Below are 25,161 nucleotides of genomic sequence, written 5' to 3'. Positions count from 1 at the left end.
ACCCAGACGCCGGGCTCGACTGATCTGTTTTCGTTAGAAGAGATTTTGAAGGGGGACCACGATGACATACCGATAGCACTGCTTGATCTGCTTCTTAAAGTCCCTGATCCAGAGCGCCAGGTTTCGCGCGTGGATAAAGTCAAATGGGTCACGTTCATCTATCTCCCCATTCCGATTCTATGTGGTCCAACCAAAAAAAAAAAAAAAAAAAATTACACATTTCGAGGCACCTCGCCAGAGCCCGTCAGCCAGGCGGCTTTGGTGGGAGTTCTTAGGTCGGACGGACGGAGTGGGCTGCATCGGGCTCAAGTCACAACCGGCCAGTTAGGAGAAACAAGTCTGGTCTCGATGTACATAATTTAAGGTCACTCCCACCCACATAGATGGGTAAACAGACTCAGAGAAATTGACATCAGTCGTCTTACTGCCGGCATTCAACTATTTCCTCTGATACTTGTGACACGCTGGCATAACCTGCCATAATTCAACATACCTACCTCCAAGTTCCATTCACGATTCGACAAATGGAAGCGAAAAAATACTCGTGCAAGCACGTTAAGATTGCCCTCAACTGCAAATTCACAATGCGCCTGGCATTTCACATTCAGGAGTTTCACTGCATAGTAGGTAAAGAGAGTGTACAGAATCTGTCCAGATCATAGACTCTCCATCCCATCAGAGTAAGCCCATAATTCATGCAAAGGATGGTCATATCGGTCATGTCATGCACTGTCCGACTCAGAGTACGAGAACGAGTCCTCGTCCAGGACGTACTGCCTTAGCACACTCTTGTCGAACAGGTCCAGAGCAAATCGTCGCGCCGGCAGTCGGAAATGATGACTCTCTAGGATCAATAGGGTCTTTTGGAAGAGGGTGACCTGGCGGAAGTGTTCTGGGTGTCTCGCTTTGATGCTGGAATCGGTGAGCATGTGTGTATGAGCCGTTCGGATGGCTTGTCACTTACTTGTGAAGTTCGCTGGCTGCCTTCTTGGTCAGAACTGTATTGCCCAGGTCCACAATCAGTTTGAGGATCCGCTGGTTCAGCGGATCTGCGTCAGAGCATGCTGTTTGCAGAGCTTCTCGGGAGAGCCGTCGCAGATCAGCGTCACGGGTGTAGGTCGCGAAAGATAACTGCTCGTAGATTAGCAAGAAAACAAGGTGTCTCCTGAGAGTGAAATGTAAGCGTACCGCGTAAATCTTGCTCAGGTCCCGTGGCAAGCAGAGCCCGAGCGAATCACCCTGCTCATCCACCACGGCATCCCAGCCCGCCTCGATCAACATCTCCAGTCCATGCTGGCTTCGCGAAATCAATCCCAGCACGAAGAATGCTGTGCCCCGCATGGTGATAACTTCGGCGCGCTCGGCAATGGCCACGATATCGCGGACAATCTCCGTCTCCTCCAGAAACGGCGCCCCCAACTCCATCGACCCGACATTGCCAACCGCCCACAGACACCCCTTGACTTTTAGAAGCGCTTCAGGGTCTTCTTCATCCAGTCCGAATTCGCGAATCGTTGTGGCGAACTCGTTGAAATGCCCGGATTGCTCCAAAAGTTTGCAGCCCTCCGCGGTCCGCGCCAGTTCGCGGTAGAAATGCGGGGGCACGATGCCAATGTCTTGCATTTCCACCATATCCTCCGGCGTGAAGCTGTTCCGACGTGGCGGATCAATATACGCTCGGGATAGTGAAGCCTCGACCAGCGAGACGTAGGCATCATTGCGGCCAAGGAACCAGTCGTCCATTTCTTGCGTGATATAGTCCAGCCCGTCCAGGTAATGGTACCCGACCGATGTCGATAGAAATCGCAGCAGCAGCGGAGCGCCGATTTCACCGAGATGATCCAGCGATGGACGGCATTTGACAACGTACTCAAGGTAATCTCGCTGGTTGCAAGCCTCCTCCAAGATCTTCACTGCAACCTCACACACCGCAATGTCCGGATCGTAAAGCTGTGTGACAAGCAATCGCACCACCCAATCGACATTGTTGATGCTGGAGCTTCCGCGATTGCCAACGGCATATTTTCGCAATAGTTTCGTGGCAAAGATCCGAATTTCCTTGGTACCAGTCGTGAGGGCTTTGGACAGCAGTACTCGGAGGTGACTGTCCAGCGTAAAGTCCATATTCCCAAGCAGGGACTGGATCAAGTCACTTCGGTCGCTGAGCTCGATAATGTGATAGAACATGTTTGTCATGTGCCATCTCTCCATCATAAGGAGCCCTTTGGGATCGCTGCTGAGAACTCCCAGCATGGCGAAATATCCGCCGCTAAGTGTATTGGCCATTTGCTCCCTGGAGAACAGTGGAGAGGAGGACGTTAGGCCGCTCATACGATCCACTTGGGCCAGACATTCCGCAATCTGCCGCAACAGCTTGTTATCAGCAAGATACTTGGTGCCTTCTGGACTTTGCAGCAAGGTCCGCAGCAAGGCACAACCCGTGCGAACATATCTTTGGTTGGGCTTGGTATTTGGAATCATCGAGAAACGGTACTTGAAGGGACGGTAGAATCCAACGAGCCGTTTCATGAATTTCGAACCTTTGATGGCCTCCTCCAGCCGTTTCGGGTTGGTCAGGGGACCCTCAATGATACGCAGAATCAGATCCCACTTCCACTTAACATAGTTGACGGTGTTCAGCACATGCGTTTCCAGAACGAGGTTCCGGAATTGCGTCTCATCCATTGCCGGGTTTAGGCGGTTCTTCGCCGGTTCACCTGACAATAGGGACGCAGATATATCCTCATCGACAACCGCATATCGCCCTGAAGCGCCAGGGATGGCACCGGACCGCGCGAGAATCCGATTGATGCTTTCAATCTGATAGATTGTCGACGTGGACACCTCGTGATTGTCTACATCAAATCTCACGGCGCCAGGGAGCAGCTCCGGGAGTACTTGCAGTTTTGCACTGATTGACCGAGGAAGCGAATACTGGGCGAGCTTCAATACTTCGGTCAGCAGGAGGGTCGCTTTCCGTTTGAGGGACTGGTTTGTTTCGACTTCGATCAGGTCCGACAAAGCCTTGATCAGGCCGGCCTCTAGCATCGTGGCTAGAACAAGGGCGGAGAAATGAGCAGTCAGATCGAACCGGTTCTTATCATGGTCCTGATAAAATCTCAGCTGCCTGCTGTCCGACTCGGACCTGAGGTTTGCGACTCTTCCATAAGTGGTCAACCGACGACCAGCAAGGAACGACGAGGACCATGACGGTGGCTTGATACGTAGGGCATCGAAGATCAATTCCAGAATCAGATCCCGCGCTTGTTGATCGGGATAGTGAAGCGACTCCAGCAGAGATCGCAGAGGTCGCGCCTTATTCCTGGCTAAGATGAGCAACCCCGGCCAGGACTTCAGCATTGCAGAGATGGCTTTTGCTGAGGATTTCAATCTCCCTGTACGGATTGTGTCCGAGAAAGAATCTGTAAATGGAGTCAAGACGGCCTCCAGCTCCCGTCCGTTGGAGAGATGTTTGCGCCGTTGCGGCGTATCCAGAATATGCAAGAAACTGTTCATGAGGCTGTCGGAAGCCCCAAATGTGCCTTCTGCCAAAGCATCATGCAGAGCGCCGATGCCACCAGAATACGCCAAAAGGCCCGGATCTCTGATAAGAATCTCTGCTAGCGTCATGATGGAAATGTTTCTTAAACGATCTTCGTGATGCTCCGCCACGGACACAATGGCCCGCACAACGGCGCGAGAGATTTCAAGGACCCCATCCTTGACATCCAAAAACGCCCGTACGAACTTCAACGCCTGTTCCCGTTCTATACTCGCTTTGCTTTCCTTGACGAGCGACAATATTACCAGCTCGTCCGTATGCAGACGTCGAATGTTCTTGATTGAAGCCCGATCGGTAATTGCGTATCGCGTCAGACGATATCCAGCAGCAACCACTTCGCGGCTATCGCTGAGGAGCATCATCTGCACCCGCTGGCCGAATACAGACCACTCAAGATCGTACTTGAGCGTTGGATGGTGCTTGAAAAGTTCCACGAGGCTGTTTGCCCGTTCAACATAGAAATCTGGGGCCATGCCTTCGGTCTCCAAAGCTTGCAAAGTTTCCGCAAGGACATACGTTGGAGACTCTGTTTCCCCATATACGTCCTCCTGTTCGTCATCAAAGGAATCGGTCATCCGTGAAGACGGGCGCATGGGACTACCGCGGAAGAGTGCTGAAAGCCGACTTCGAGGAGGGGTTGACGGCGCTGCTTTGGATCGGGATATCTCTTCCTCCAGCTCATGGTGCAGCTCCGCCAGTTTTCGATTCGACGAGCTTAGCTCAGACTCCACTCGCAACCTCTGTTCTCGCGTCTGCTTCGAATCCTTTGCTAAGAGCGCTTCCAGCATGTTCTCAGTGCCCGTTTTGATCTTCATTTCTTTGGCGATCTTTTCCCGAATGGCTGCTTGACGCTGCTCAGATGTGCTTGTGTCGTCATCCCATTTTTCCTGAGAACTACTGGTCCCTATCCTACCAAGCGCAGTGTCTGGGCGCGGAGTGATACTGCGCACGCTCTTAAGGTCAGAACTGAAGCTGCCTGGCTGAGTCGCGGGCACCAATCCGGCTCCTCGTGCTCCAATCGAGGCAGCCCCTCCGGACGCCGAGCGACCATTGCGGGTTGCCTTCGACGCCGCATCCTGCCAGCTTCCAGATGGCGGGCAATCCTCTTGGCTCCTCGAGATGAATGGCCTTCCGTCACCGACCCCTCGGCCTTGGCTTGATGTCGCCGAAGCCCCAATGTTGGACGCAGACGCCATGGAGCTGCTCCATGTATAAACCGGATCGCACCTTTCACCGGTTCCAATAAAGTGAGGAAAGCATTGAGAGTATCACAATCCCGACAGTCTACTCGTGAGAGGCGGGCATCGAATCGGTTCTTGAACGTGTCCTGGTTGCGCAGACGCAATGCGAGCACCTGGGTGAACGAGGTTTCGTTTTCGTCTTATCAATGGAGATTGCACGCCCTCAAGCACGGCAAAATAAGTATGAATCGCTCTACAGCTGACCACTGCGAGACCACAAAGAGCTGAACTCGTCCTATGCCTCCCCAAATCGGCTTGGCGCCGATTCGCTGTGTGCGTGAGGCAGAACGAGATCGGGTTGGTCACGTGCTGATAGGCTGCTTATCAGATCGATCAGATCAACCGGACATGTGATTGAACTATGCCAACGCTTGTATAGAGCTGGGTGGAGTGCAAGAGCTGCTTGCTTTAGATACTGTACTGTATTTTGGCTCATGAACCTCTTAGGCATGATCCTCAAAATGGGTGGATGATGATAAGTAGTAGCTAGTAACTTGTTGACCGTGTTTTGAACTAACTGGATCCAGGACTGGCTACCCTGGCATGGTGATCCATCTTGGCTGAAAACCCCAAGCGGCGCCATTCCTGCAGTAGCTCAGACTGGAGTTTCGCTACCACCATATGTTGGCTTGTCGTCCGATCGAAGTTGGAAACCAGTGACGTCCTAGGTACTAAATCTTGCAACGGGTACGTGCCGCAACTTGGATGCCAACAGGCGTTGAGGCTCGGGTGTTGCTTCTGGCATGCTCTGATGATCCACCTCAGGCCACCAGACCGCGCAACAGCACCTATTTGACTGAATTCGCACCGATTCCACTGCCTGTCCATTGCAGAGAGTCGTCATGTCGAAGCTCGCTTCCGCCAGATACGGCAAAGACAACGTCCGCCTTTTCAAGGTCCATCGCGATGACGAGACTGGGGTTCAAACCGTGGTGGAGATGACCATTTGCTGTCTTCTCGAGGGCGATATCGACGTTTCGTGAGTGATATTGCACCTCGGAACATTGCCATCAACTAATGACTTGTCCGTAGCTACACGAAAGCTGACAACAGCGTTATCGTTGCTACGGACTCCATCAAAAACACCATCTACATCCTCGCTAAACAGCATCCCGTCACTTCTCCAGAGGTCTTCGGCTCCATCGTCGGCACACATTTCATTGAAACATATAAACACATCCACGTTGCCCATGTAAAAATCATCACTCATCGATGGACCCGGATGAGCATCGACGGGAAGCCACATCCGCATTCATTTCTGCGTGACGGCGAGGAGACCCGGGACGTGCAAGTCGATGTCACAGAGGGAAAGGGCATAGAAATTGCGTCAAGCATAACGGGCCTGCACGTGCTCAAGAGCACTGGCTCGCAGTTCTGGGGCTTCATCAGGGATGAGTACACAACTCTGCCCGAGGTATGGGATCGAATTCTCTGCACTGAAGTTGCCGCCACATGGAAGTGGAAGAAATATGCCGATCTCAAGGCGGTTCGGGCAGATACGGTAAAGTTCGAAGATGCATGGAGCTCAGCACGAGATATCATCCTCAAACATTTTGCCGAGGACAACAGCGCCAGTGTGCAGGCAACCATGTACAGGATGGCCGAGCAAATCCTGACAGCTGTCCCACAAGTTGAGACTGTGGACTTTGCGTTGCCAAACAAGCATTACTTTGAAGTTGGTAGGTTACATTTATGGACCGGGAAAAACGCTTTCGCTGACGTCCTCGCAGACCTCAAATGGCACAAGGGCATCAAGAACACTGGCAAGGATGCAAATGTCTATGCACCACAGTCCTCGCCCAATGGGCTCATTAAATGTACCGTGGCACGTTCCGAGAGAGCGAAGCTGTGAAAGCATCCAGCAATTAGTTCAACTTTAGTCCAGTATCATTGGTACAGATGAGCAATTTTCAGTACCCTCTAATGTACAGTAACGCGTTGTACAGTAACGCGTTTCCCAGACAATTGATTGTTACATGAACCATTCCCAAAGCTCCGCCCATGCGCTTCGAAGTAGAAAGACGAGAAAACACAGGAACCAATGAAGGAGACATCACGATCATCGCCACTAGCTGGATGCAGGGCTATTCCCAGACTCTGCCCTGGCTTTATCGAAAGCTTCCTTGACCTCCGGCAGGGTGCTAATGACCGGTTTCCCGTTTATCCGGACAATATTCTCCTCGTAAGGGTGCTCAAGACCCTCAAACGCTGCAAGCAAATCGTCGTCAACAATCATGAACTCTCAGGCAGCAACCGCATCATCGGGTACTTACTCTTCAATCTTGCCAATCTCTTGTCTCGCAAACGATTCTTGGGCAGCATTCCTCTAACCGCTCTCCGCAAAACTTCACCCCCACCCCATTTCTCAAACATCTTGTCCATGGTCATACTCTTCAAAGAGCCGGGCCGTGTTGTGTGTGTGTAGTACTTCTTTTGGAAGCGCTTCTTGCCAGTCGTATGAAGATTGTGGCAATTGACCGCAACGACGTAATCACCGCAATCGGTCGACGGGTCCCAGATGGGCTTGTGTTTGCCCATCAGGACGACGGCGATAGCGGAGGCGAGCCGGCCAAGGGAACGGGAATCTTTCCCCACGTCGACGTAGTGCCATACTCGCGAGTAGGCGAAACGGGTCTGAAAAGATCAGCGTCAATCTCCGTTCTCTTAATGCATATCCGATCCCGATCACGAATGCCGTACCTTGCCAAGGGTCTGCGACATGATGTAAGATCACGCAAACGGCAAGCCGTGACTAGAAAGGAGAGATGAAGGGACGCCCCCGTGAACAGCTGTTCAAGGGCCCACGACTGTCAATGAATGGCATCCAATGTCTCTTAATTGCACTCCACGCAATAACTTTGATCTCAAGCTTCAACTTCTGCTCTGATGGCCGCGTCTTGGCATCCATCACGTGACAAAGCCCACACACAAACCCTAACCTGGATTAGTGCGACAAAACTAAGCGAAAGTTCGCACACCCGCCTTGAGTCTCTCTTTGCCAGAATCGAAGAGCGACGACGGTTCAAGTTCGACCACACACTCTCTCCGACACCGGTAGAGCCATTCAGATTCAACATGGCTTCCACGCAGAGTGTGCAATGCTTCGGCAAGAAGAAGACCGGTATGTCCACCAGTTATGATGTCCGTCTAGCACCTAGAATCTTTGTCGAGCTGACTGAGTTTGCAATTAGCCACCGCGGTCGCCCACTGCAAGGTACGGCTGAACAATTCGATCGCAACGGGATAGAGTTCACATCGCTCGATTCCACGTCTCGAATTTCGCTACGATTGAAGAACGCAGAGGCTAAATTTGGGTGTCTGTTTTAGGCGGGCAAGGGCCTCATCAAGGTTAACGGTCAGCCACTGAACCTGATCAAACCCGAGATCCTTCGCTATAAGGTGCGGACAGACAATTCCTCGGTGATTTTGGAACTTGCTGGAGGAAGGAATTGTGGGTTTACGTTGGACTACGGTCTAACCCCCGGTCGTATAGGTCTACGAGCCTCTCCTCATCGTCGGTCTGGACAAGTTCGCCGGTGTCGACATCCGGATTCGCGTCAGTGGTGGTGGTCACGTCTCCCAGATCTACGCCATCCGCCAGGCCATTGCTAAGTCGATCGTCGCCTACTACCAGAAGTACGTCGATGAGCACTCGAAGAACCAATTGAAGCAGGCTTTCATCCAGTACGACCGCACACTCTTGGTTGCCGATGCCCGGCGCGCCGAGCCCAAGAAGTTCGGTGGTCGCGGTGCCCGTGCCCGCTACCAGAAATCCTACCGTTAAAAGAGGGGAAATACAGGAGGGAAGGTTGGGTGTTTCTTTTCCTGTGTTTCTTTACTCTTTTCCTGTCGGCGGGCGTATTTCTAGGAAGGGCATCAATGGAGAATGCAAAAAGCATCCATGTCATGAGAGAGGGAGATCCCGAATGAAAACTGCAATTACTACTACATTTTCGTGTGATGTCGATACGGGGATAAACTGGCTGCTTTGTTCGCTGTTTCGAGATATGACACCGGGTTGTAACAGCTTTTTGGGGGGTTGGTTTTCCTTTGTCTCAGAACCGTTGTTCAATACTATAAGTGAAGAAACCCGGCATTGCTCTTTCAAAATGAGACACATATATTACTCGTAGTATACATGAGTGCTATCATACATCATAGAACCATTTCCTCGTCACTGCTCGTGGTCATTGTACGCATATCGTCAGGCATGTCCACGACGGCCGGCGCATATTCTCCCGTCTCTTCGTCCTCATCAGCACCTTCCATCTCCAATTCCACCTGCTCTCCGTCCTCGAGCTGCACCATTCCGCGACGCAGAATGGCCTCTTTGCGCAGTTCCCAATCAAACCTCTTTTGCACACACTTCTCTAACGCATCCATCTCCCGCCGCACCGCGGACTGAGCGCTATCACGCACCATCTCATCGACTGACCGGCGGAAGTCCATCAGAAGTTTTCTCAACAGCTTGCTCGCGTCATCGGCGTCCATTTCAAAGACGCCACCCTCGACGTCATCACAGTGGCCTAATTGTAGACGAAGTAAACGCAGGACAGCAACAAAGAACCCTTCTCGCTCGACAATGGCTTTTCGACACGTCAGGATTAAACTGAGCAGCCGCTTCCACTGCTCCAGGCACGAGTAATTCATCAGCGTGAGAACCATCGCGAAGCAGAATTGCAGTTCGCCCAGGATCTGCTTCTCTCCCAGCCCCGGGTCATTTGGTGACGAGTGTCGCGATATCAAGTCTCCTAGGGCCCACGATCGATCTTGCGCGGCTTCCGTCCGCTCACGCCCGACAGCTCCCTCCCGCCAGGTGCGTTTGAGATCGACGGGCAGAAACCGGAGCTCCGTCTCCTGGTAAGGGCCGGCGCCATATGAGGACGAGATGTTGGGAATGTGATCTGCATCTCGTGGGGCTGTGCTCCCCGATGTGATGCTCCATGTCTGGCGGCCATCGTAGTCGATCTGCGGATCGCCCAGGACGCGCGTCAGGAGCTGCGACGTGATGTGCTCCGTCAGACCCGTCCATTCGGCCCTTGAAATAGACCCCTCGACTTTCTCAACCTTCTTGTCGTCCTCGTTCGAGGCTCCTTCGAATCCGGTAGTCCGATACCGAAAGAGCTCGCCCTTCTGCCTCAGCCCTCCCAGGTTCGCTTTCCAGCGCATGGCCTCTACGCGCTCCTCATCCGTCTCGCCTCGGAGAGGAAGCAGGCTCTCGCTTTCCCTGTTCCATGTCCAGATTCGAACCTCTGGTTCCGCGCTATCCGCCGGAGCTGTACTTGATTGATGAACAAGGTTCGTTGATTGATCGGCATGAGTGTTACTTGTGTTGGCTTCTTTGCCGTCACCGACGTAAAACCAGACGCCGCAGCGAAGCGAGAAGCTCTCCGTTGCCCCTGTGTAGAGAAAGTGCCATCCTTTTGGTAGATCGCTGATCCCGTGGAACTTGTCTGTCGCCGTGAATGAAAGGAGATCGATGCCGACGAGGATTTTGGAGGGGAGGTGCGGGAGGATCACCGTCGGCGTCGGGAGAATCTGCGACATGCTCCGTTTGTTCTCCGGGCTATGAGTGTGTGTTTGTTTCCCGGTTGAAATTGATGTCGCGGGGTTGGCGTGGAAGTGGGCGATCTGTCAAAGGTCTTTCGTCATCGAACGATGACCTTGGATGGATCGAAACATCACCGCAAGATGTCGCGAATCATGTGCCTACTCTGCCGACGATATTGGATCACCTATACGGAAGCCTACCTTTTAAGACGCACCTGGACGCACCTGCGTCGGCTGGTGCTTCTAGTCATTTGCTAGACAATTACCGTTTTGAACAATTACGGTCGCAAGACTCCAGCAAATGCAAACTGGATTTCTCTTTTATATTCTAGACATAAATCATGAAGACCAGGCGATTAATGCCGTTCTTCGCGTTTATTCCATCCACAATGCGCAGACTGTCCGTTCCCACCAGGCCCGTAAACAACCCGTAGCACCCAGAAGCAATAGGTCGTGAGAAATCGTTGCCGCGCACGTGTTTACAGACGACGACCACGACGACCACCCTTGCGGCGGGTCGAGTCGTGAGGAGTAGGAGTAACGTCCTCGATGCGGCCGATCTTCATGCCGGAACGAGCCAGCGCGCGAAGGGCGGACTGAGCACCGGGGCCAGGGGTCTTGGTGCCGTTACCTTCGCATTGTCAGAGAACTTGTATCCACGAAAACAACTGGGAACGCGGGGAAAGAATTGTTACGTACCACCAGTGGCACGGATCTTGATGTGCAGGGCGTTGATGCCCAGCTCCTTGCAACGAGCAGCAACATCCTGAGCAGCCAACATGGCAGCGTAGGGAGAGGACTCGTCACGGTCGGCCTTGACCTTCATACCACCAGTGACACGGCAAATCGTTTCGCGACCGCTGTAGAACACCCAAGTTAGCCTCCGCGACACGCTGGCATTGCACCAAACCTCCTCCACGGCATCCTCCACGGCAATTGTCGCACATCCCTGGGGGTCTAAGTGAGCAGTACGAACCTCAGGTCGGTGACGTGCACGAAGGTGTCGTTGAAAGAAGCGAAAATACGGGCGACGCCGAAAACGAGCTTGCCTGTAGATCATGAGCATGAGACGCGCACCATCGAAGAATTCAACGTACCATCCCCGCTCAGGGGGCCAAGGGAAACGTTCTCCTGGGCGGCGCCGGCGGCCTTCTTAGCTTTTGGACCCATTGTGATGTGCTGGACACAGACTGTGCTGGATGGAATATGGGAGGGGAAGAAGAATCTCTGAGACCGCTGGCCAGGCACTTTTGATGGAAATTTGATGGTGTGCCCTAGGAAGAATGATCCTGCAACATGATTGGCTAGACACTAGCGAAGGAATCCACTCCGGAAAATAGTCGGTCCGATAAGCGACCGAGCTTTTCTGAATTTTTCAGTCATCGGAAATCTTCTCTCCATTACTTGGATCTGCCTATTTGTCCATCTACTTTTTCCAGATTACTAACGTGCAGGTCTGTGTTGCTTTGAACTGAGGACTCGCCGGCGCTCCTCCTTTCCCCCAGTCTCTAGGTCGAACCTCATGCAACAATGGTTCACCTATCACAAGAGAATGCTACAATTGGCATCATTGGAATGGGTGATATGGGCAAGATGTATGCCCGGAGGTTGAGTGAGGCTGGGTGGAGGTAATTATCCTTCCCAGCTGCTGTCCTTCGCAAGGTCGCCCTCAATCATTGGTGAGTGCCTTTGAGTCTCTTTTCTCTATTCCCACCCGTTATGATGACTTGAGTGCATTTGGCTCGAGTATGGCCTGGCATAATCACACGCTTTTCTGGTGGGTGAGAGGTGTCAGTGCTGTCAGTGATGTAAAACCAACGCTACCTTACTCTCTTTCCTCTGAGATTGATTTTCTCATGTCCTCCATCTCAACCTTCGCGGAAGACATCGACATGATGCTAACAATGTCTAGGTCCATCTATATGCCTGCACAGCGCTAATGTCGGATGATCCATCCAGGATAAATGCATGTGATAAGCCTGAAAATTTCGAATCACTCCAAAGGGAATTCTCCTCGGCCGTATGTATCTGCTTTCGACCTCTGCACCTGCGGTCAACTCATCGAACGTAGCAAGGCATCAACATCTTGCCGAATGGACACCTTGTCTCGCGCGCCAGCGACTACATCATATACAGCGTAGAAGCCTCCCACATTGACAAAATAGTTGCGGAATATGGCCCATGTATGTTACCGTGCGTGGACTTATTGCCGCAAATTGTCTGACACTGTGTAAAGCAACCAAGGTCGGCGCGATAATCGGTGGTCAGACATCTTGCAAAGCTCCAGAGCTAGCTGCATTCGATAAGCATCTTCCTCCAGACGTAGAGATTATCTCATGCCACTCGCTTCATGGACCCAATGTGAATCCCAAAGGCCAGCCTCTGGTACGCCGCCTTGAAATGACCTCCATCATGGAGACTGCAACGTTGACCAGATGATTGTTGTGGACAGGTCCTCATTCAGCACCGAGCTTCAGATGAGAGCATGAGATTTGTCGAGCAAGTATTCGCTTCATTCGAGTCAAAATACGTCTACCTCAGTGGAGAGATGCATGACCGAATCACCGCCGACACCCAGGCCGTCACCCATGCAGCGTTCCTCAGCATGGGCACGGCCTGGTACTCCAATAATCAGTTCCCGTGGGAGCAGCCTCGCTGGGTTGGTGGCATCGAGAACGTCAAAATCAACATTACTTTGAGGATATACTCCAACAAGTGGCATGTCTACGCCGGTCTAGCCATATTGAACCCAGCGGCCAAAGAACAGATCCGGCAGTATGCGCAGTCAGTCACCGAGCTTTATAAACTGATGCTCGAGGGCCGAAGAGAGGAGCTCAAACGACGAGTCAAAGCGGCCGGCGCAGCCGTGTTCAAATCTGGCACCGAAGGACAGGATCTGCTTTTGAGAGACGATGTGCTGGATCGATTTTCTTTGTCCAACCAGGCCCGAGGGGAGGTGCCGCCAAACAACCATTTGAGTCTGCTAGCTATCGTGGACTGCTGGTCCAAATTGGGCATCATCCCGTATGATCACATGATCTGCTCGACTCCTGTAAGTAGACTACCTACGGTTTGCCATTCGTACTGACAATTGCAAAGTTGTTCAGATTGTGGCTAGGAGTGACCGAGTATTTGTTCCGAAACCCTGAAATGCTTGAGCAGGCGCTGGATACTGCGATTGATGACCAGACATTTAGATCCGATGACCTGGAGTTCACTTTCGCAGCAAGGGTGAGCCTACCTCGTTTCGAAAGAGAAAGGATAAATTTTACTTATCCTTGCTATAGGCATGGTCAGACTGCGTGTCATTTGGCGACTTTGAGTCTTACCGGGACCGCTTCGAACGCATACAACAGTACTTTGCTCCCCGATTCCCCGAGGCAGTGAAGCTCGGAAATGAGATGATGAAAACCATCCTGGAGAAGACAACATGATCATCAGCATGTACTTTAGGCGCGAGCCATGACATGGTTCAATGAAGTGGATGATGATTCAGTACGTCTATCCATGGTTTCGTGCCTGATATATATATTGCGGCCGTTTCAAGTCTCGATCATTTTCAGCGCTGCACACCAACCTATAAGTAAGCAATTCAAAATTGTGAGTGGACTCAAGTCTCATAGACTTGCTTTCCAAGGTACATACTTTGAGGTATATCTACACTGAGACCGCGTTGCTCACAAAGATGGCAACAACCATTACTGTGATTCAGAGCCGCCTTACGCTCACTATTTGTCTGACAATCAATGTTATTCATTCACATATTGCTCGTTTGGACCTTCTCACACAATGCGCGGCTTCATGCGAACTGAAAAATTCTCATCTTATCTCCATTCCCAGCCTTAATTCTTCCAAAGTGCACACAGTGGCTGACTCTTGATCCACCTGTTCATCCTCACGGCCGTGCGTTCACCTCCTCCCCCCTTGTAATGGTGTTTTCTGCTCTTCGCGTTGCAATTAGCTACAGATACTGATTCACGTCACGCAGAATACCAATGGTATGTAGTATTCCGTGCCTTAGGACTGGCCGGAATCAAGTCTGACGATGCAAGAACCACCAATATCAACCAGTTCAGGGAGATCCGGTGGCCGGGACCGGCATGGAGACGGTCACCATCACCAAGGCCGAATATATTCAATTGGTGAGTGACGCTCTCTTTCACGGGGTTGATCGTAAACTGAACAACACCCAGGTTTCAATTTCTCATCAGTTTGGTAAGTACCATGATTTTCCTCTCTCCTATGTGCCGAGCAGGCAACTCTGACGTTGCACGACTAGAGAACCTGACACGCTCTCTCCTGCAAGGAGGGATGCCACGGAAGACGCTTGATGTACGGGATCCTTCCATCAATGAGCCCAATGGAGACTAATTATGCATAGGCCCTTGTTAGGTCCCCAGTGCCATTTCCATTGGTACCGCAGCAACTCTTTGAAATCAACCCTGAGCTCTTCCGTTCGCAGGAAGAGCTCCCTTTCCCGCAGGGCAATGGGCTGCTGTCGCAAGAACATGGACTGCAGCTGCAGAAACATGAGCTGCAGGCGCTGGGACATGAACAACACCCGCAGCCCCTCCCACGGCCGATTGAAAACCGCATGAGATCGGCGCCGTGGGATGAATTAGCTTCTCCCAACGGTGGCCCTGGGCCGATGGCAGATGATCTCTTAGTTCTCGGCCATGATGAGAAAGATGTCGTCGACTCGGCGACCGCCGGCTCTACCTCTACTAAGGAGGGTACTGTCCGCCGGATTGTCAAGATTAGCCACCTCCCGGAGCGGGTCACTCTGCGGGACGTGATCAACGAAATACGTGGTGGAGCCTTAGCTGAGGTTCAACGCAAGGCCAACGACTCGATCAACGTGGCCTTTGCCGAGTCCTCTGCTGCGTTAAACTTTTACAAGCACGTCCAGCGGTACGGCCTCTACATTCTTGGAAAGAAGGTAAGTAATACTGTACTCATACCATGCCAGGACGACCACGGCCCTCTCCCCATTTGCATAACTTGCTAACTAAATGCCTTATTCCAGGTCACTGTTGAATGGTCTGAGCAGCAGTTCCCTCTTAGCCAATTCGTCAAGCAGAAGATCCAGCATGGCGCGTCCCGGATCCTCGTCCTCTGCAACATCAACACAAACATCGCCACGGCACCCATCTTCCGCGAGCACCTCGATCATATCCACAACCTGGAGATTGTCAACATCGAGTGCAGGCAATCCAAGGTCATCATCCGCACAAACTCTGTGCACAAAGCCATCTTCGCCCGGAACTGCATGATGTCCCGGTACGAGTACCGCGGCGTTCGGATCGAGTTTGGCTTCGATGAGTGCATGATGCCTCTTATTCCGCCGCCGCGGAAACGGCCCCAGCCGGTGGTGTCCAAGGCGAAACATTCGTCGAAGATGCTTCCTTCGAACAGGTATGAGCTTCTCAACGGGCTTGATGATGAATGAAAGGATGAAGTTTTTTTCTTTCATGAGTGGAAGCAGCACCGTTGTACTCGTATGGTGGACTTGAAAGAGACCAGTGAGATTGAATCAGAAAATCTACCTAAATTTTTCCCGAACACAAAGCTAGCCTTACTGTCTGATAGTCCGCAATCATATATGTTAACCACAACATGAGTCTAAAACCATCAGCCGAAGACAGGCATCTAGTACACAAACAACCATCCTCCGGCCGAGAACGCCCGCATAACCAGCCTTATTTTATCCCTTGAAAACCCAGAAACCACCCTCAGTAAGCCCACATACACTTGTAAGCCAATAACCTCGCCCCCAGCCTATCGTATTCGATACGCCCAATCCAAGCGTCGTTGGTCTGCGTCAGCTTCCCAAACACGCTGGCCCCCTTCCAAACCACCACCTGCGGATCCATATCCCGGGGCGGCGCACCGATCATGATGTCCTTGGCGTAGTCCGGGCGCCGAGCTTGAAGGCGCTCCTCCAAAAATGCATGGAAGCCGGGGATCGGGCTCGCGCCGCCGCCGATAAGCATGATTCCACCGAGGAAGTCACGCATCTTGCGATCGTCGGAGCGCGCGGCGTGCGTGATCGAGGTTAGGATGGCCTGGTCCAGGGGCACAATGGGGAGAATGTCGTCGCGCTCTTCGATCGGGGTTACTTTTGCTGGGGATGTGCTCGTTGTTGGTTGAGCGTTACCCGTGTTACCACCGTTGCTGGTGCTGGTGCTGGTGCCCGCTGCGGCGGTTCCATTTTGATCAGGCGCCGGGGTCCCCGCAGCCGATGACCGTGGTGTCCCTTCCTTCTCTTGCACTCGGCTGACTGCCGACCGGCTCGGCGTTGCTTGAGCCTCGGCGTTGTTGGGCCCATTCGACGTCGTTTCTTGTTCTTCCTCTTCTTCTTGGACTTCGTCCGCGACCAGCAACGACATGATCTCGACCTGTGCGGCGGATACCGGGTCATTCGGCTGACTGTCGTCGTAGATATCATACGATCGAGCAATGAATTTGCGCCTCCCATCCAGTTTCCCTGTGTTGTCAAAGATAGAAGGTTGGAAGTAGCCCATGGGTGCTAAATGAACCTCGTCATACGCCTTGAAGGTGTATTTTCGCGTGTCCTGACCAGCAGCCCGAAGATGAAAGTCAAACAGCTGCACTGTGACACTGGCTTCGTCCATCGTGCAGACCTTCTTCTTTAATTCTTCCGCTAGTAAGAAGTCGTATCGTCGGTTGAGGTTGATCTCTTGGTAGGGAAAGTGATCGTACAACATCATTTTGATAAATGTCTCTGTTACGTCGGCTCCCCCGTATTTGAGGTTCACGCGCGAGTTCTCCACGCACATACCTTCTTCGACGCAGCAGATTGAAGTTTTTTGCGCGCCAATGTCCACAATGCATGCCGACGTGAAGCCCGCGCCGAAGCTACCGGCGAGGCTCTCTTGGATGAAGCATACTCGAGCAAACGAGAATTCTCGCATAAGCATGTCCAGGATTTGCGTGACGTATGTCTTTTCATAAAGGTCGGGAATGACAAATACGCATGAATACTGCCCCCAGTCTTTCTTGCTGGCAATGCCGAGCTGTTTCTTGACGGCGTCTTCCAAGATAAGAGATATATCGAGGAAGAGCATGCGCTTGCTGTCATAGTCTTTTTCATTGCACCAGCCATGTCGGATGGGCCAGAACAGCTTATATCTGGGAGTAGAATCGTCCGGAATTCTCAATGCATCGGCCCCGGTGATGTACTCGGGCGCCGGATTGGGGATCTCTGTCCACTCAATCCGATGAGGATCGTTATGCTCGGGAATTGTCTCTGGCGGTGTTCTTCTATTGTAGTTGATGACCATTTCTTTGGAGTTAGGTAGCGTTCTCCGCTTGTTTTGCCTCATGTGCGCCTTCAGCTCGGCGCACATGGTCGTATACTGCGAGGCCCACTACGTCGAACGGGGTCAGATAAGAAACATTTGCAAAACGAAAACTGGGGACTACCTCTTGCCCAAACCGCTTCTCCGGTTCAATCTTCTGGTCATCATTCTGTTCACCGTCCAATTTGACCCGTTTCGGCCTCGGCTCTACGCCATCCTCCCATTCGTTGACTGATGACTTCCTTGCGATCACCATCGGAACAGTCTTGGGAAGCGCATCGCTGGCCAGTCCGATGCGGAGATTCTGGCTACCCACATGGACAACTATTACCTTGGACCCTACCGCTTCAGTGGGTGTCTCCTCGGCATCTTCCGCAGTTTCACCGTCCGCTGCTTCACCCTCGCCTTCTTCCTGCGACTTGCCCAGTGCGAGTGCGCGGTCACGGTCTTTGGCCGTCTTGGCCATGCGATTCCGGGCTTCTTCGGCTTGGAGCCGATAAGCAAGCATTTGGTCATCGCGTTTGAGGTAGTCGCTATAGCCGTTGGTCAGAGTACGCCAGCGTCAGATCAGCCATGAGGGAATCATACGTGTAGTAGTTCTTCTGGTTGATCGGGGCGATTATCGGCCAGCTTGTGAACCCCAGGTTATTGTCAGTCCGTTCAAGGCCTAGTCTCCAATCAGTGATGCTCATTGTTCGGGATGTGCCTGACAAACCTTCCTCGCGAAGGGCCTTGCCGGACTTTTTCCCCACCATCTTGCGACTTCAATTGCCCAAGAGAGGCTTGCAGCAACTGATTTCCCGGCCGCGGTTTCAATAGGGTCGGAAGGACGGGCCTGTGTGGTAAAAGGCGAAGAAATACTGGGAGAACGATGTAGGTTTGATCGACAGAGCTCCGCCTTGGGTGACGGACCGAGGAGAAGAAGCAACAAGATGGTGGCAAACGGCGAACGAGCTGATTCTTTGGGCTCGAGTCAAGCCGACATTGTAGCTTCGTCTCCGCCTTCGCGATTGGAGCAATAGTCCAATGGAGCGGCTGATATCCGGATATTGAGAATTATTCCACGATTAGCTGAGGTAACGCGGTAACTTGTGGTCATCGGAGTTACAGTTCGAGCACCGAATTTCAGCATGCTCCAGAAGCTTGCACGAGCCTGCGCAGAGCGATCCAGGACAACAGTTCCTGGTAGAGTATCTTTCTTGACGTTTTCTTCGGTTGCATACGAGCAACGATACAAGGCAAACCATATCGAGTCCTAGATTTATTTTGATCCTTTGATCTTATCGCAGCTGCTCCGCAGTCCTACCCCTAGATCTTACATCGTCGGGCACATCGATCACGCCCTGAGATCGATCGACAAGAGGTGTCATATCAGCCATGGGAGGGTCACTATCGCGGTTGTGGTCTCTCTTCTGGTCAAAGAAGGAAATCCGCATACTGATCTTGGGCCTTGTATGGCATCGATCTGAATTGTGTGCTCCCTGAAACGATGTTGACAGACGAAATGGTCATAGGACAACGCCGGCAAAACAACGCTACTGTATAGATTGAAGGTATGCATAGGCTAGTTTTATCTACTCTTTCGAGCTCATTGAAAGCTAACGTCGAACGTTGCCAGCTTGGCGAAGTAGTGACAACAATCCCAACCATCGGATTTAATGTCGAGTCGGTAACCTACAAGAACCTAAATTTGAACGTCTGGGTACGTGCAGAATATCGTGACTATCTGAACCAAAGATTTTCGTTGCTGAAGGTCGAGGGTTATTTAGGATCTGGGTGGTCAAACATCGATTCGTCCGTACTGGCGGTGCTATTATGCAAACACCGCGGCCGTGGTCTTCGTTATTGACTCAACCGATGTCGACCGATTGAGCATTGCCGCCGATGAGCTGGCGGCGATGCTAAACGAGGAAGAACTCCGCGATGCGGCGTTGCTGGTGTTCGCCAACAAACAAGATCAGCCGGGCGCAAAGGGCGCCGGCGAGATTTCGGAGGCTCTGAAACTGGGTGAGCTGCGCGATCGAAACTGGAGTATCGTTGCGTGCTCCGCCATTGACGGCAAAGGTATCAATGAGGGGATGGACTGGCTGGTGGTATGTGGAACCTTGATCCTTTGGGCTCAAGTCAATGCTGACTGTTTGTCATCAGCAAACAATCCAATCGGAGAACGCGTAAAGGCATGGCGAAGCGGCTTTCAGCGATGAATCCATTTCCATACTTCATAGATATGGCTGGCGTTTCTTGGTCCACCAGACCTTGTTCTCCCGAAGATCGGTGTCATGACATGGAGGATTTCCCGTTATCTAATAGGGTTAATAATCTCGGGTACTTGCTGATCACCGGGCGCTCATACTTACTGCCGTGATGCCCATGATTCAATTGCTTTCTATCATGTAGAGTGTTCTGGCTTATGTTTGTTTAATGCTTGTTTCATGCACCTGGAAAGCAAGCCTCCTATTTGACTACTAATGCTTAGATGACTTGGGTTGGATCGAGCAGTATATGACAGCATGACGCATTTGCTTTATGAATTTCGACCTTGAAGGCTGCTAAGAGTTGATTTCGCCAACTTCGATGCCAGTCCTTTCGGATAATCAGGCAACTTTTCGAACTCCAGAGCTCGCATAGTGGCTCTCAGATTTGTCCCATCCAGGATGGTGGTCAGCGAACCATCGTGACGAGCCACATGCTCAGGTCTGTTATTCCCTGGTCCGTTACATAATGCTGCATACATCTGCAGTTCGATTCCGGCGTTCGGCAGATGTCCGTCTTTGACCCTTGTCCTTGACAACGGTCTTGTCTAAAATTCGTCGTAATCAGTCTCCGGTCTTCTCAAAATCATAGCCTCTTCTCCCATCACTTGACCACACTTTCGCTACATTCCTCTTGGAACTCTTCCTCCAAGGATTCGACGTTCTTCCTGTGATTCTCCTGCGCTCTTCAAAACCAAAGAGACCGGAACCGTCAACATGGTGTCAGGGCATTACTTTGACCCCAGGAAGTTTCTGTACATCGCGCCCTTGGTCAGCATCACAGTCACCTCGTTCTGGTACGCCTGAAACAGGCACTAATTCTATTCTCGTCCTGCGGTCCGAGTACAAGTACCACAGCGACCCAATTCTACCTCGTTATTTCCGCAGCCCCTTCGGAAGAGGCGTATGGTTTGTCATCGGCGTCAATGTTCTTACCATGGGTTTGCCTGTTGCAAGCCCGCTCATTGACCGGGCGCTGCTAAACCCGTCTTAGATCAAGTCGCTGATACTGGGCAGGACTGGGCTTCTTCACCACGCTCCATTTCGCGTTTGTGCCCCTGGTCGCTTACTTCGTAGGGGATATCTTCGAAGATCTTTCCAAGGGACACAGCATCGACGACCCTTTGGCTCGGTATCCATCGGATTCGGGTTATTGTTGACAGTACTATTTGATTGTGATCGGGGCACTTGATGGGAATTTAGCGGCTCTGCCTCTGCGCGAATGCTTTTACCTAGGTAGGTACCTCTGTAGGTAAGTACTACCTACCAACCATTAGTTACTCGTAGGAGTGCCTGGACCGTAGATTGCTTAAGGGTACGGCAAGCATCCACAAATAAGTAACTGGGTATGGTGCCTAGAGTTATGGTATTATCGAAGCAAACTTCTTAATCGGGTAACATATACGGAGTACGGAGTATACATAGTGCGTAGATCTGCCAAGCTTTCAGGAACATTGGTCTGGGCTCTCTGGGATAGTGCGCAACTCGATCAAACCAGTTGACTTGAAATCGCTTGACAACGAAACAATAACATCAACCTTCGAATCCCCAACTTTTTTTTTTTTTCGTCAACCAAAGGAATTATTTTTGGTCGGACGACTTTCCTGAACTCCAATTCCAGGTCGCTAAATATTTTGACCATATTTTCAAGCCGTCCGTTGAGAACCGCCAGCGATGAGACCCATGCTCGCATCGTGTCGGCAATACACAACCTGATTGGCTCCATCCAGCAAGCTCAGCCAAAGTACATCTGCACATGGGCGTGGATGTGCTCTCTGACTTGATGACTGAACTAAGTATCTACGGTACAGCGACATTGTCCACTGCGTGATGGGTTCTTCCGCTAAGGCCGCGGGGCCATGGTCCCCGTTCCGGTGGGAAAGCTACAAACATGTGTGGCCGTGATAGGACATGAGGCGCGAGGTCGATATGAAGCTTTCGCTGCAGAGAACGGTGGACCGTCGCCATAGTATGGCTTGAGAGACATTTATATCTATCGACATCCCGGCGACTATGCCACTGGCGACACCGCCCTGTTTCACACCGCGTGTGCACCATTGGCATCATGTCTGTCGTTGACGTCCTCCACTCGACCGTTGGTATTCAGGTCTTTGGCTCGCTACACATGGCAATGGCTGTGGTAGCTTTGTTCGTGTGCGCAGTCGTCGTTTCCGCGCTGGCGTTCTCGCTGCGCAAACCAAAGATTCCATTTGCGGACACGTTACTGTCATATGCGCGATTTGCGTATGCGAGTTTCTTGAAGCCATATGAGAAACCCCGGGACGGTCCATTGAATCAGCAGCACTCGCTGGAGAGTTTCTATCGCAGCCAGGTACGGCTATAGCACGTAGTCTGTGTACACCGCTGACTAGGTGCAAGGCGAGCGTGTATGATACCACCAGGAAGCGACTGCTTCGTGGCCGCGAGGATATGCTTGGGCTCGTGGCGGCGCAGCTCAAGTATCGCATGTCCAAGCATGGCCTGTCGCAACCCATCTGGGTCGATGTAGGAGCTCTGAGCAGTACGTGATTCCGCATGAGCTAATTGGCATAGATCGGCGGTGGCACTGGCTACAATATTGAGGCCATGAATCAATTCGTGAAAGTGGAATCCTTCTTCTCGCATGTATACTTGGTTGACCTCTCTCCTTCACTTCTGGAAGTGGCTCGCAAACGCTTTGAGCGTCTTGGATGGAAGAACGTCTCAGTTGTGTGCCAGGATGCTCGCGAGTTCCGTTTACCAGGGGCTGGAGATGGGAATGGTTGTGCAGACTTGGTGACGATGAGTTACAGCCTTTCAATGATACCAGGTATGCCACTTAGGTCTAGTTTTGCGGGTCCATGTCAACTTCTAACGATACCGCTATCAGACTATTACAGCGTGGTCGACTCCATGACCAGACTTCTAAAATCCACCGGCATCATTGGGGTGTGCGACTTTTATGGTACGCTCATCCTCTCCGACTATGATCGATTCGCTCGGCATTAATAGAAACAGTGCAAAGCATCGTCGATGTCTCTCATCGTAACTACACCGGTGGAGTGTTCAACCGGCATGTGAACTGGCTCGGCCGGGTATTCTGGCGAACATGGTTCGACTTCGACAGGGTGAATTTGGAGGCTGATCGCAGGGATTATCTGGAATACAAGTTCGGGACGATCATCTCTGCCAGTGAGCGCAATTATGTGATGGGCGGAATTCCATACTATATTTTCCTGGGCTGCCAGAAAGACTTTGCGTCTGAGCTGTCCGACATTGAGAGACTGAATGCGGCTTATACCGAGTCTCCCTACCTATCCGCCGTTCACCACCGCAAAGCCATGAATGATGCAGCTGAAAAAGCCCTTCCGGAAATTCGATCCAAGGCATACGAATCGGCCATTGTGAATTTGAGCTCAAATCTGCCGCTGCCGTCGGCGTTCTACCAGAACCACCATTATCGGATCTACTATAACGACTTGCTTCCCAAGCACACACAGTTCAACAACGAATACATTTATGCTTTCAACTGGGAGGATCCCCGAGTTGACCATGAACTGCTGAATATCAGCACAGACGATGTCATTCTGGCTATAACGAGTGCTGGCGACAATATCCTCGACTACCTGCAGAGAAGTCCCAGGCGGATACACGCCGTGGACTTGAATCCGAATCAGAATCACCTTTTGGAGCTCAAGGTGGCGGCTTTTTCTGCCCTGGGATACAAGGATTTCTGGCAGATTTTCGGCGAGGGCAAACACCCGCAGTTCCGGGAGCTCTTGCTCACGAAGCTTAGTCCCCATCTCTCCAGCCAGGCCTTCCAATTCTGGCTGGAGCACACGCATGTCTTCACTTCGAAGTCCAGCAGGGGTCTGTATGAGACCGGCGGCTCCCGTCTGGCCATCAAGCTGGTCCGCTACCTCCTCTGGTTCAATGGTCTGACCGGCACCACTCGCCGTTTCTGCGAGGCGCCTACGCTCAAGGAGCAACGGAAGCTGTGGCCCAAGCTTCGCCGTGTCCTTCTCAGCAAGATTTTGCACTGGGCGATTGTAAAGACAGAATGGTTTACTTGGAAAGCCGCCGGAGTTCCGTGTACGCAGCGGAACATGATCATCGAGGACTTCCTCCAGCGCAAGGGTGTCAGCGGTGGCATCAAGCAGAACAAAGACGTCAGCGGCCAGGCTATCTGGGAATATGTCGTGAACACGCTTGACCCGGTGGCGAAGGAGACGTTGATGAGCAATGACAACTACTTCTACTACCTGTGTCTCCAAGGGAGATTCTCACGGCGGTAAGCTGAGCAGAGATAAACGATCGTAGAATTTCACTAACACTGCGCCAGTTGCCACCCAACGTATCTCACGCCCAAAGCCCACGACAAACTATCCAAACCGGGCGCGTTCGACGGGCTGCGGATCCACACGGACGGCCTCGACGAGGTCATTGCGCGGATCGCTCCAAGAACCCTAACTATCGCAGTGGTACGGCCAGTCGTCGATTCCACCAATCACTCAACCACGATCACGACGGATACTGACATACCCAAATCGCAGATCATGGATTCCATGGACTGGTTCGACCCATCATCTGATGCTGCCTCGCAGCAAGTTTGCAAGCTCAACCGCGCGCTTAAACTCGGCGGCCGTGTGCTCCTTCGCTCTGCGAGTATCGAGCCGTGGTACATCAAGGATTTCAAGGAGAACGGCTTCGAGCCTCGGCGGGTCGGCGCAAGAACTCCGGGAAACTGCATCGACCGGTGAGTATCATATATCATCAGCACGAAGGTTACAATAGATCCTGACGCTCTCAACTCCAGTGTCAACATGTATGCCTCTACATGGCTGATCACAAAAACCTCGGATATCGACGGAGAGGAAAACGGTCGACCGAAGATGCAGCGCACGCAGAGTCTTGATATGGACGAGCTTGCGATCTAACCTCTCGTCATGATTCATTGCTCTGAGCGTATGACTTTTATAATGGCGTCGCTGAGAATGAATTGAACGACCACATTCTACATCGTCAAGGTGTTTGATGACTTGATTGAGACGTTTGATTTTATTTGTACATACTTGAACATTTTTCTAGGCAGAATCGAAAACAGGTCATGCTTCGCGGGACGGCATCAGTTACTAGAGATTAACAAACGTAGTAACAGGATGAAAAACCAACAGACTTCGGAAGGTAATGTGCGTGACAGCGTTCGGAAATATATCTTGATTCCTCGAGTGACTCGAAAAAGAGACAAGTTCATT

General features: G+C 51.9%; 11 protein-coding genes across 11 annotated transcripts; 6 read left to right on the top strand and 5 right to left on the bottom strand.

Moving 5' to 3' along the window:
- Positions 1 to 722: 722 nt before the first annotated feature.
- On the bottom strand, positions 723 to 4,758 carry VTN31DRAFT_3159 (uncharacterized protein; the record flags this gene model as incomplete). Its single annotated transcript, XM_069403407.1, has 3 exons — positions 723 to 912; positions 965 to 1,131; positions 1,189 to 4,758. The coding sequence occupies 3 exons, from the start codon at positions 4,756 to 4,758 to the stop codon at positions 723 to 725; spliced, it is 3,927 nt and encodes a 1,308-aa protein (XP_069262592.1).
- Positions 4,759 to 5,645: 887 nt separating this feature from the next.
- On the top strand, positions 5,646 to 6,655 carry VTN31DRAFT_3158 (uncharacterized protein; the record flags this gene model as incomplete). Its single annotated transcript, XM_069403406.1, has 3 exons — positions 5,646 to 5,782; positions 5,836 to 6,482; positions 6,534 to 6,655. The coding sequence occupies 3 exons, from the start codon at positions 5,646 to 5,648 to the stop codon at positions 6,653 to 6,655; spliced, it is 906 nt and encodes a 301-aa protein (XP_069262591.1).
- Positions 6,656 to 6,871: 216 nt separating this feature from the next.
- VTN31DRAFT_3157 (mitochondrial 54S ribosomal protein uL13m) lies at positions 6,872 to 7,524 on the bottom strand (the record flags this gene model as incomplete). The annotated part of the gene is made up of 3 exons (XM_069403405.1): positions 6,872 to 7,011; positions 7,077 to 7,437; positions 7,504 to 7,524. The coding sequence occupies 3 exons, from the start codon at positions 7,522 to 7,524 to the stop codon at positions 6,872 to 6,874; spliced, it is 522 nt and encodes a 173-aa protein (XP_069262590.1).
- Positions 7,525 to 7,878: 354 nt separating this feature from the next.
- VTN31DRAFT_3156 (40S ribosomal protein uS9) lies at positions 7,879 to 8,587 on the top strand (the record flags this gene model as incomplete). Its single annotated transcript, XM_069403404.1, has 4 exons — positions 7,879 to 7,924; positions 7,995 to 8,017; positions 8,131 to 8,202; positions 8,297 to 8,587. 4 exons carry the CDS (start codon positions 7,879 to 7,881, stop codon positions 8,585 to 8,587), a joined length of 432 nt encoding a protein of 143 aa, XP_069262589.1.
- Positions 8,588 to 8,958: 371 nt separating this feature from the next.
- Positions 8,959 to 10,350, bottom strand: VTN31DRAFT_3155 (uncharacterized protein; the record flags this gene model as incomplete). The annotated part of the gene is made up of 1 exon (XM_069403403.1): positions 8,959 to 10,350. One exon carries the CDS (start codon positions 10,348 to 10,350, stop codon positions 8,959 to 8,961), a length of 1,392 nt encoding a protein of 463 aa, XP_069262588.1.
- Positions 10,351 to 10,832: 482 nt separating this feature from the next.
- On the bottom strand, positions 10,833 to 11,523 carry VTN31DRAFT_3154 (40S ribosomal protein uS11; the record flags this gene model as incomplete). Its single annotated transcript, XM_069403402.1, has 4 exons — positions 10,833 to 10,984; positions 11,053 to 11,213; positions 11,330 to 11,402; positions 11,451 to 11,523. The coding sequence occupies 4 exons, from the start codon at positions 11,521 to 11,523 to the stop codon at positions 10,833 to 10,835; spliced, it is 459 nt and encodes a 152-aa protein (XP_069262587.1).
- Positions 11,524 to 11,928: 405 nt separating this feature from the next.
- Positions 11,929 to 13,787, top strand: VTN31DRAFT_3153 (uncharacterized protein; the record flags this gene model as incomplete). Its single annotated transcript, XM_069403401.1, has 7 exons — positions 11,929 to 11,981; positions 12,313 to 12,373; positions 12,425 to 12,536; positions 12,590 to 12,738; positions 12,806 to 13,405; positions 13,453 to 13,584; positions 13,641 to 13,787. 7 exons carry the CDS (start codon positions 11,929 to 11,931, stop codon positions 13,785 to 13,787), a joined length of 1,254 nt encoding a protein of 417 aa, XP_069262586.1.
- Positions 13,788 to 14,348: 561 nt separating this feature from the next.
- VTN31DRAFT_3152 (uncharacterized protein) lies at positions 14,349 to 15,802 on the top strand (the record flags this gene model as incomplete). The annotated part of the gene is made up of 6 exons (XM_069403400.1): positions 14,349 to 14,351; positions 14,406 to 14,495; positions 14,547 to 14,568; positions 14,633 to 14,685; positions 14,735 to 15,292; positions 15,380 to 15,802. The coding sequence occupies 6 exons, from the start codon at positions 14,349 to 14,351 to the stop codon at positions 15,800 to 15,802; spliced, it is 1,149 nt and encodes a 382-aa protein (XP_069262585.1).
- A 283-nt stretch (positions 15,803 to 16,085) lies between these two features.
- Positions 16,086 to 18,430, bottom strand: VTN31DRAFT_3151 (uncharacterized protein; the record flags this gene model as incomplete). Its single annotated transcript, XM_069403399.1, has 4 exons — positions 16,086 to 17,744; positions 17,800 to 18,208; positions 18,264 to 18,342; positions 18,391 to 18,430. 4 exons carry the CDS (start codon positions 18,428 to 18,430, stop codon positions 16,086 to 16,088), a joined length of 2,187 nt encoding a protein of 728 aa, XP_069262584.1.
- Positions 18,431 to 19,052: 622 nt separating this feature from the next.
- VTN31DRAFT_3150 (uncharacterized protein) lies at positions 19,053 to 19,850 on the top strand (the record flags this gene model as incomplete). Its single annotated transcript, XM_069403398.1, has 5 exons — positions 19,053 to 19,127; positions 19,190 to 19,228; positions 19,294 to 19,377; positions 19,445 to 19,768; positions 19,824 to 19,850. 5 exons carry the CDS (start codon positions 19,053 to 19,055, stop codon positions 19,848 to 19,850), a joined length of 549 nt encoding a protein of 182 aa, XP_069262583.1.
- Positions 19,851 to 21,992: 2,142 nt separating this feature from the next.
- VTN31DRAFT_3149 (uncharacterized protein) lies at positions 21,993 to 24,843 on the top strand (the record flags this gene model as incomplete). Its single annotated transcript, XM_069403396.1, has 8 exons — positions 21,993 to 22,259; positions 22,307 to 22,432; positions 22,481 to 22,736; positions 22,797 to 22,871; positions 22,925 to 24,197; positions 24,249 to 24,387; positions 24,460 to 24,662; positions 24,723 to 24,843. The coding sequence occupies 8 exons, from the start codon at positions 21,993 to 21,995 to the stop codon at positions 24,841 to 24,843; spliced, it is 2,460 nt and encodes an 819-aa protein (XP_069262582.1).
- Between the last annotated feature and the right edge of the window lie 318 nt (positions 24,844 to 25,161).

The sequence above is a fragment of the Thermomyces dupontii genome (assembly GCF_041956625.1).
Source record: "Thermomyces dupontii strain NRRL 2155 unplaced genomic scaffold VTN31scaffold_2, whole genome shotgun sequence".
Taxonomy (NCBI): domain Eukaryota; kingdom Fungi; phylum Ascomycota; class Eurotiomycetes; order Eurotiales; family Trichocomaceae; genus Thermomyces; species Thermomyces dupontii.
This window is presented reverse-complemented; position numbering and strand designations above follow the sequence as displayed.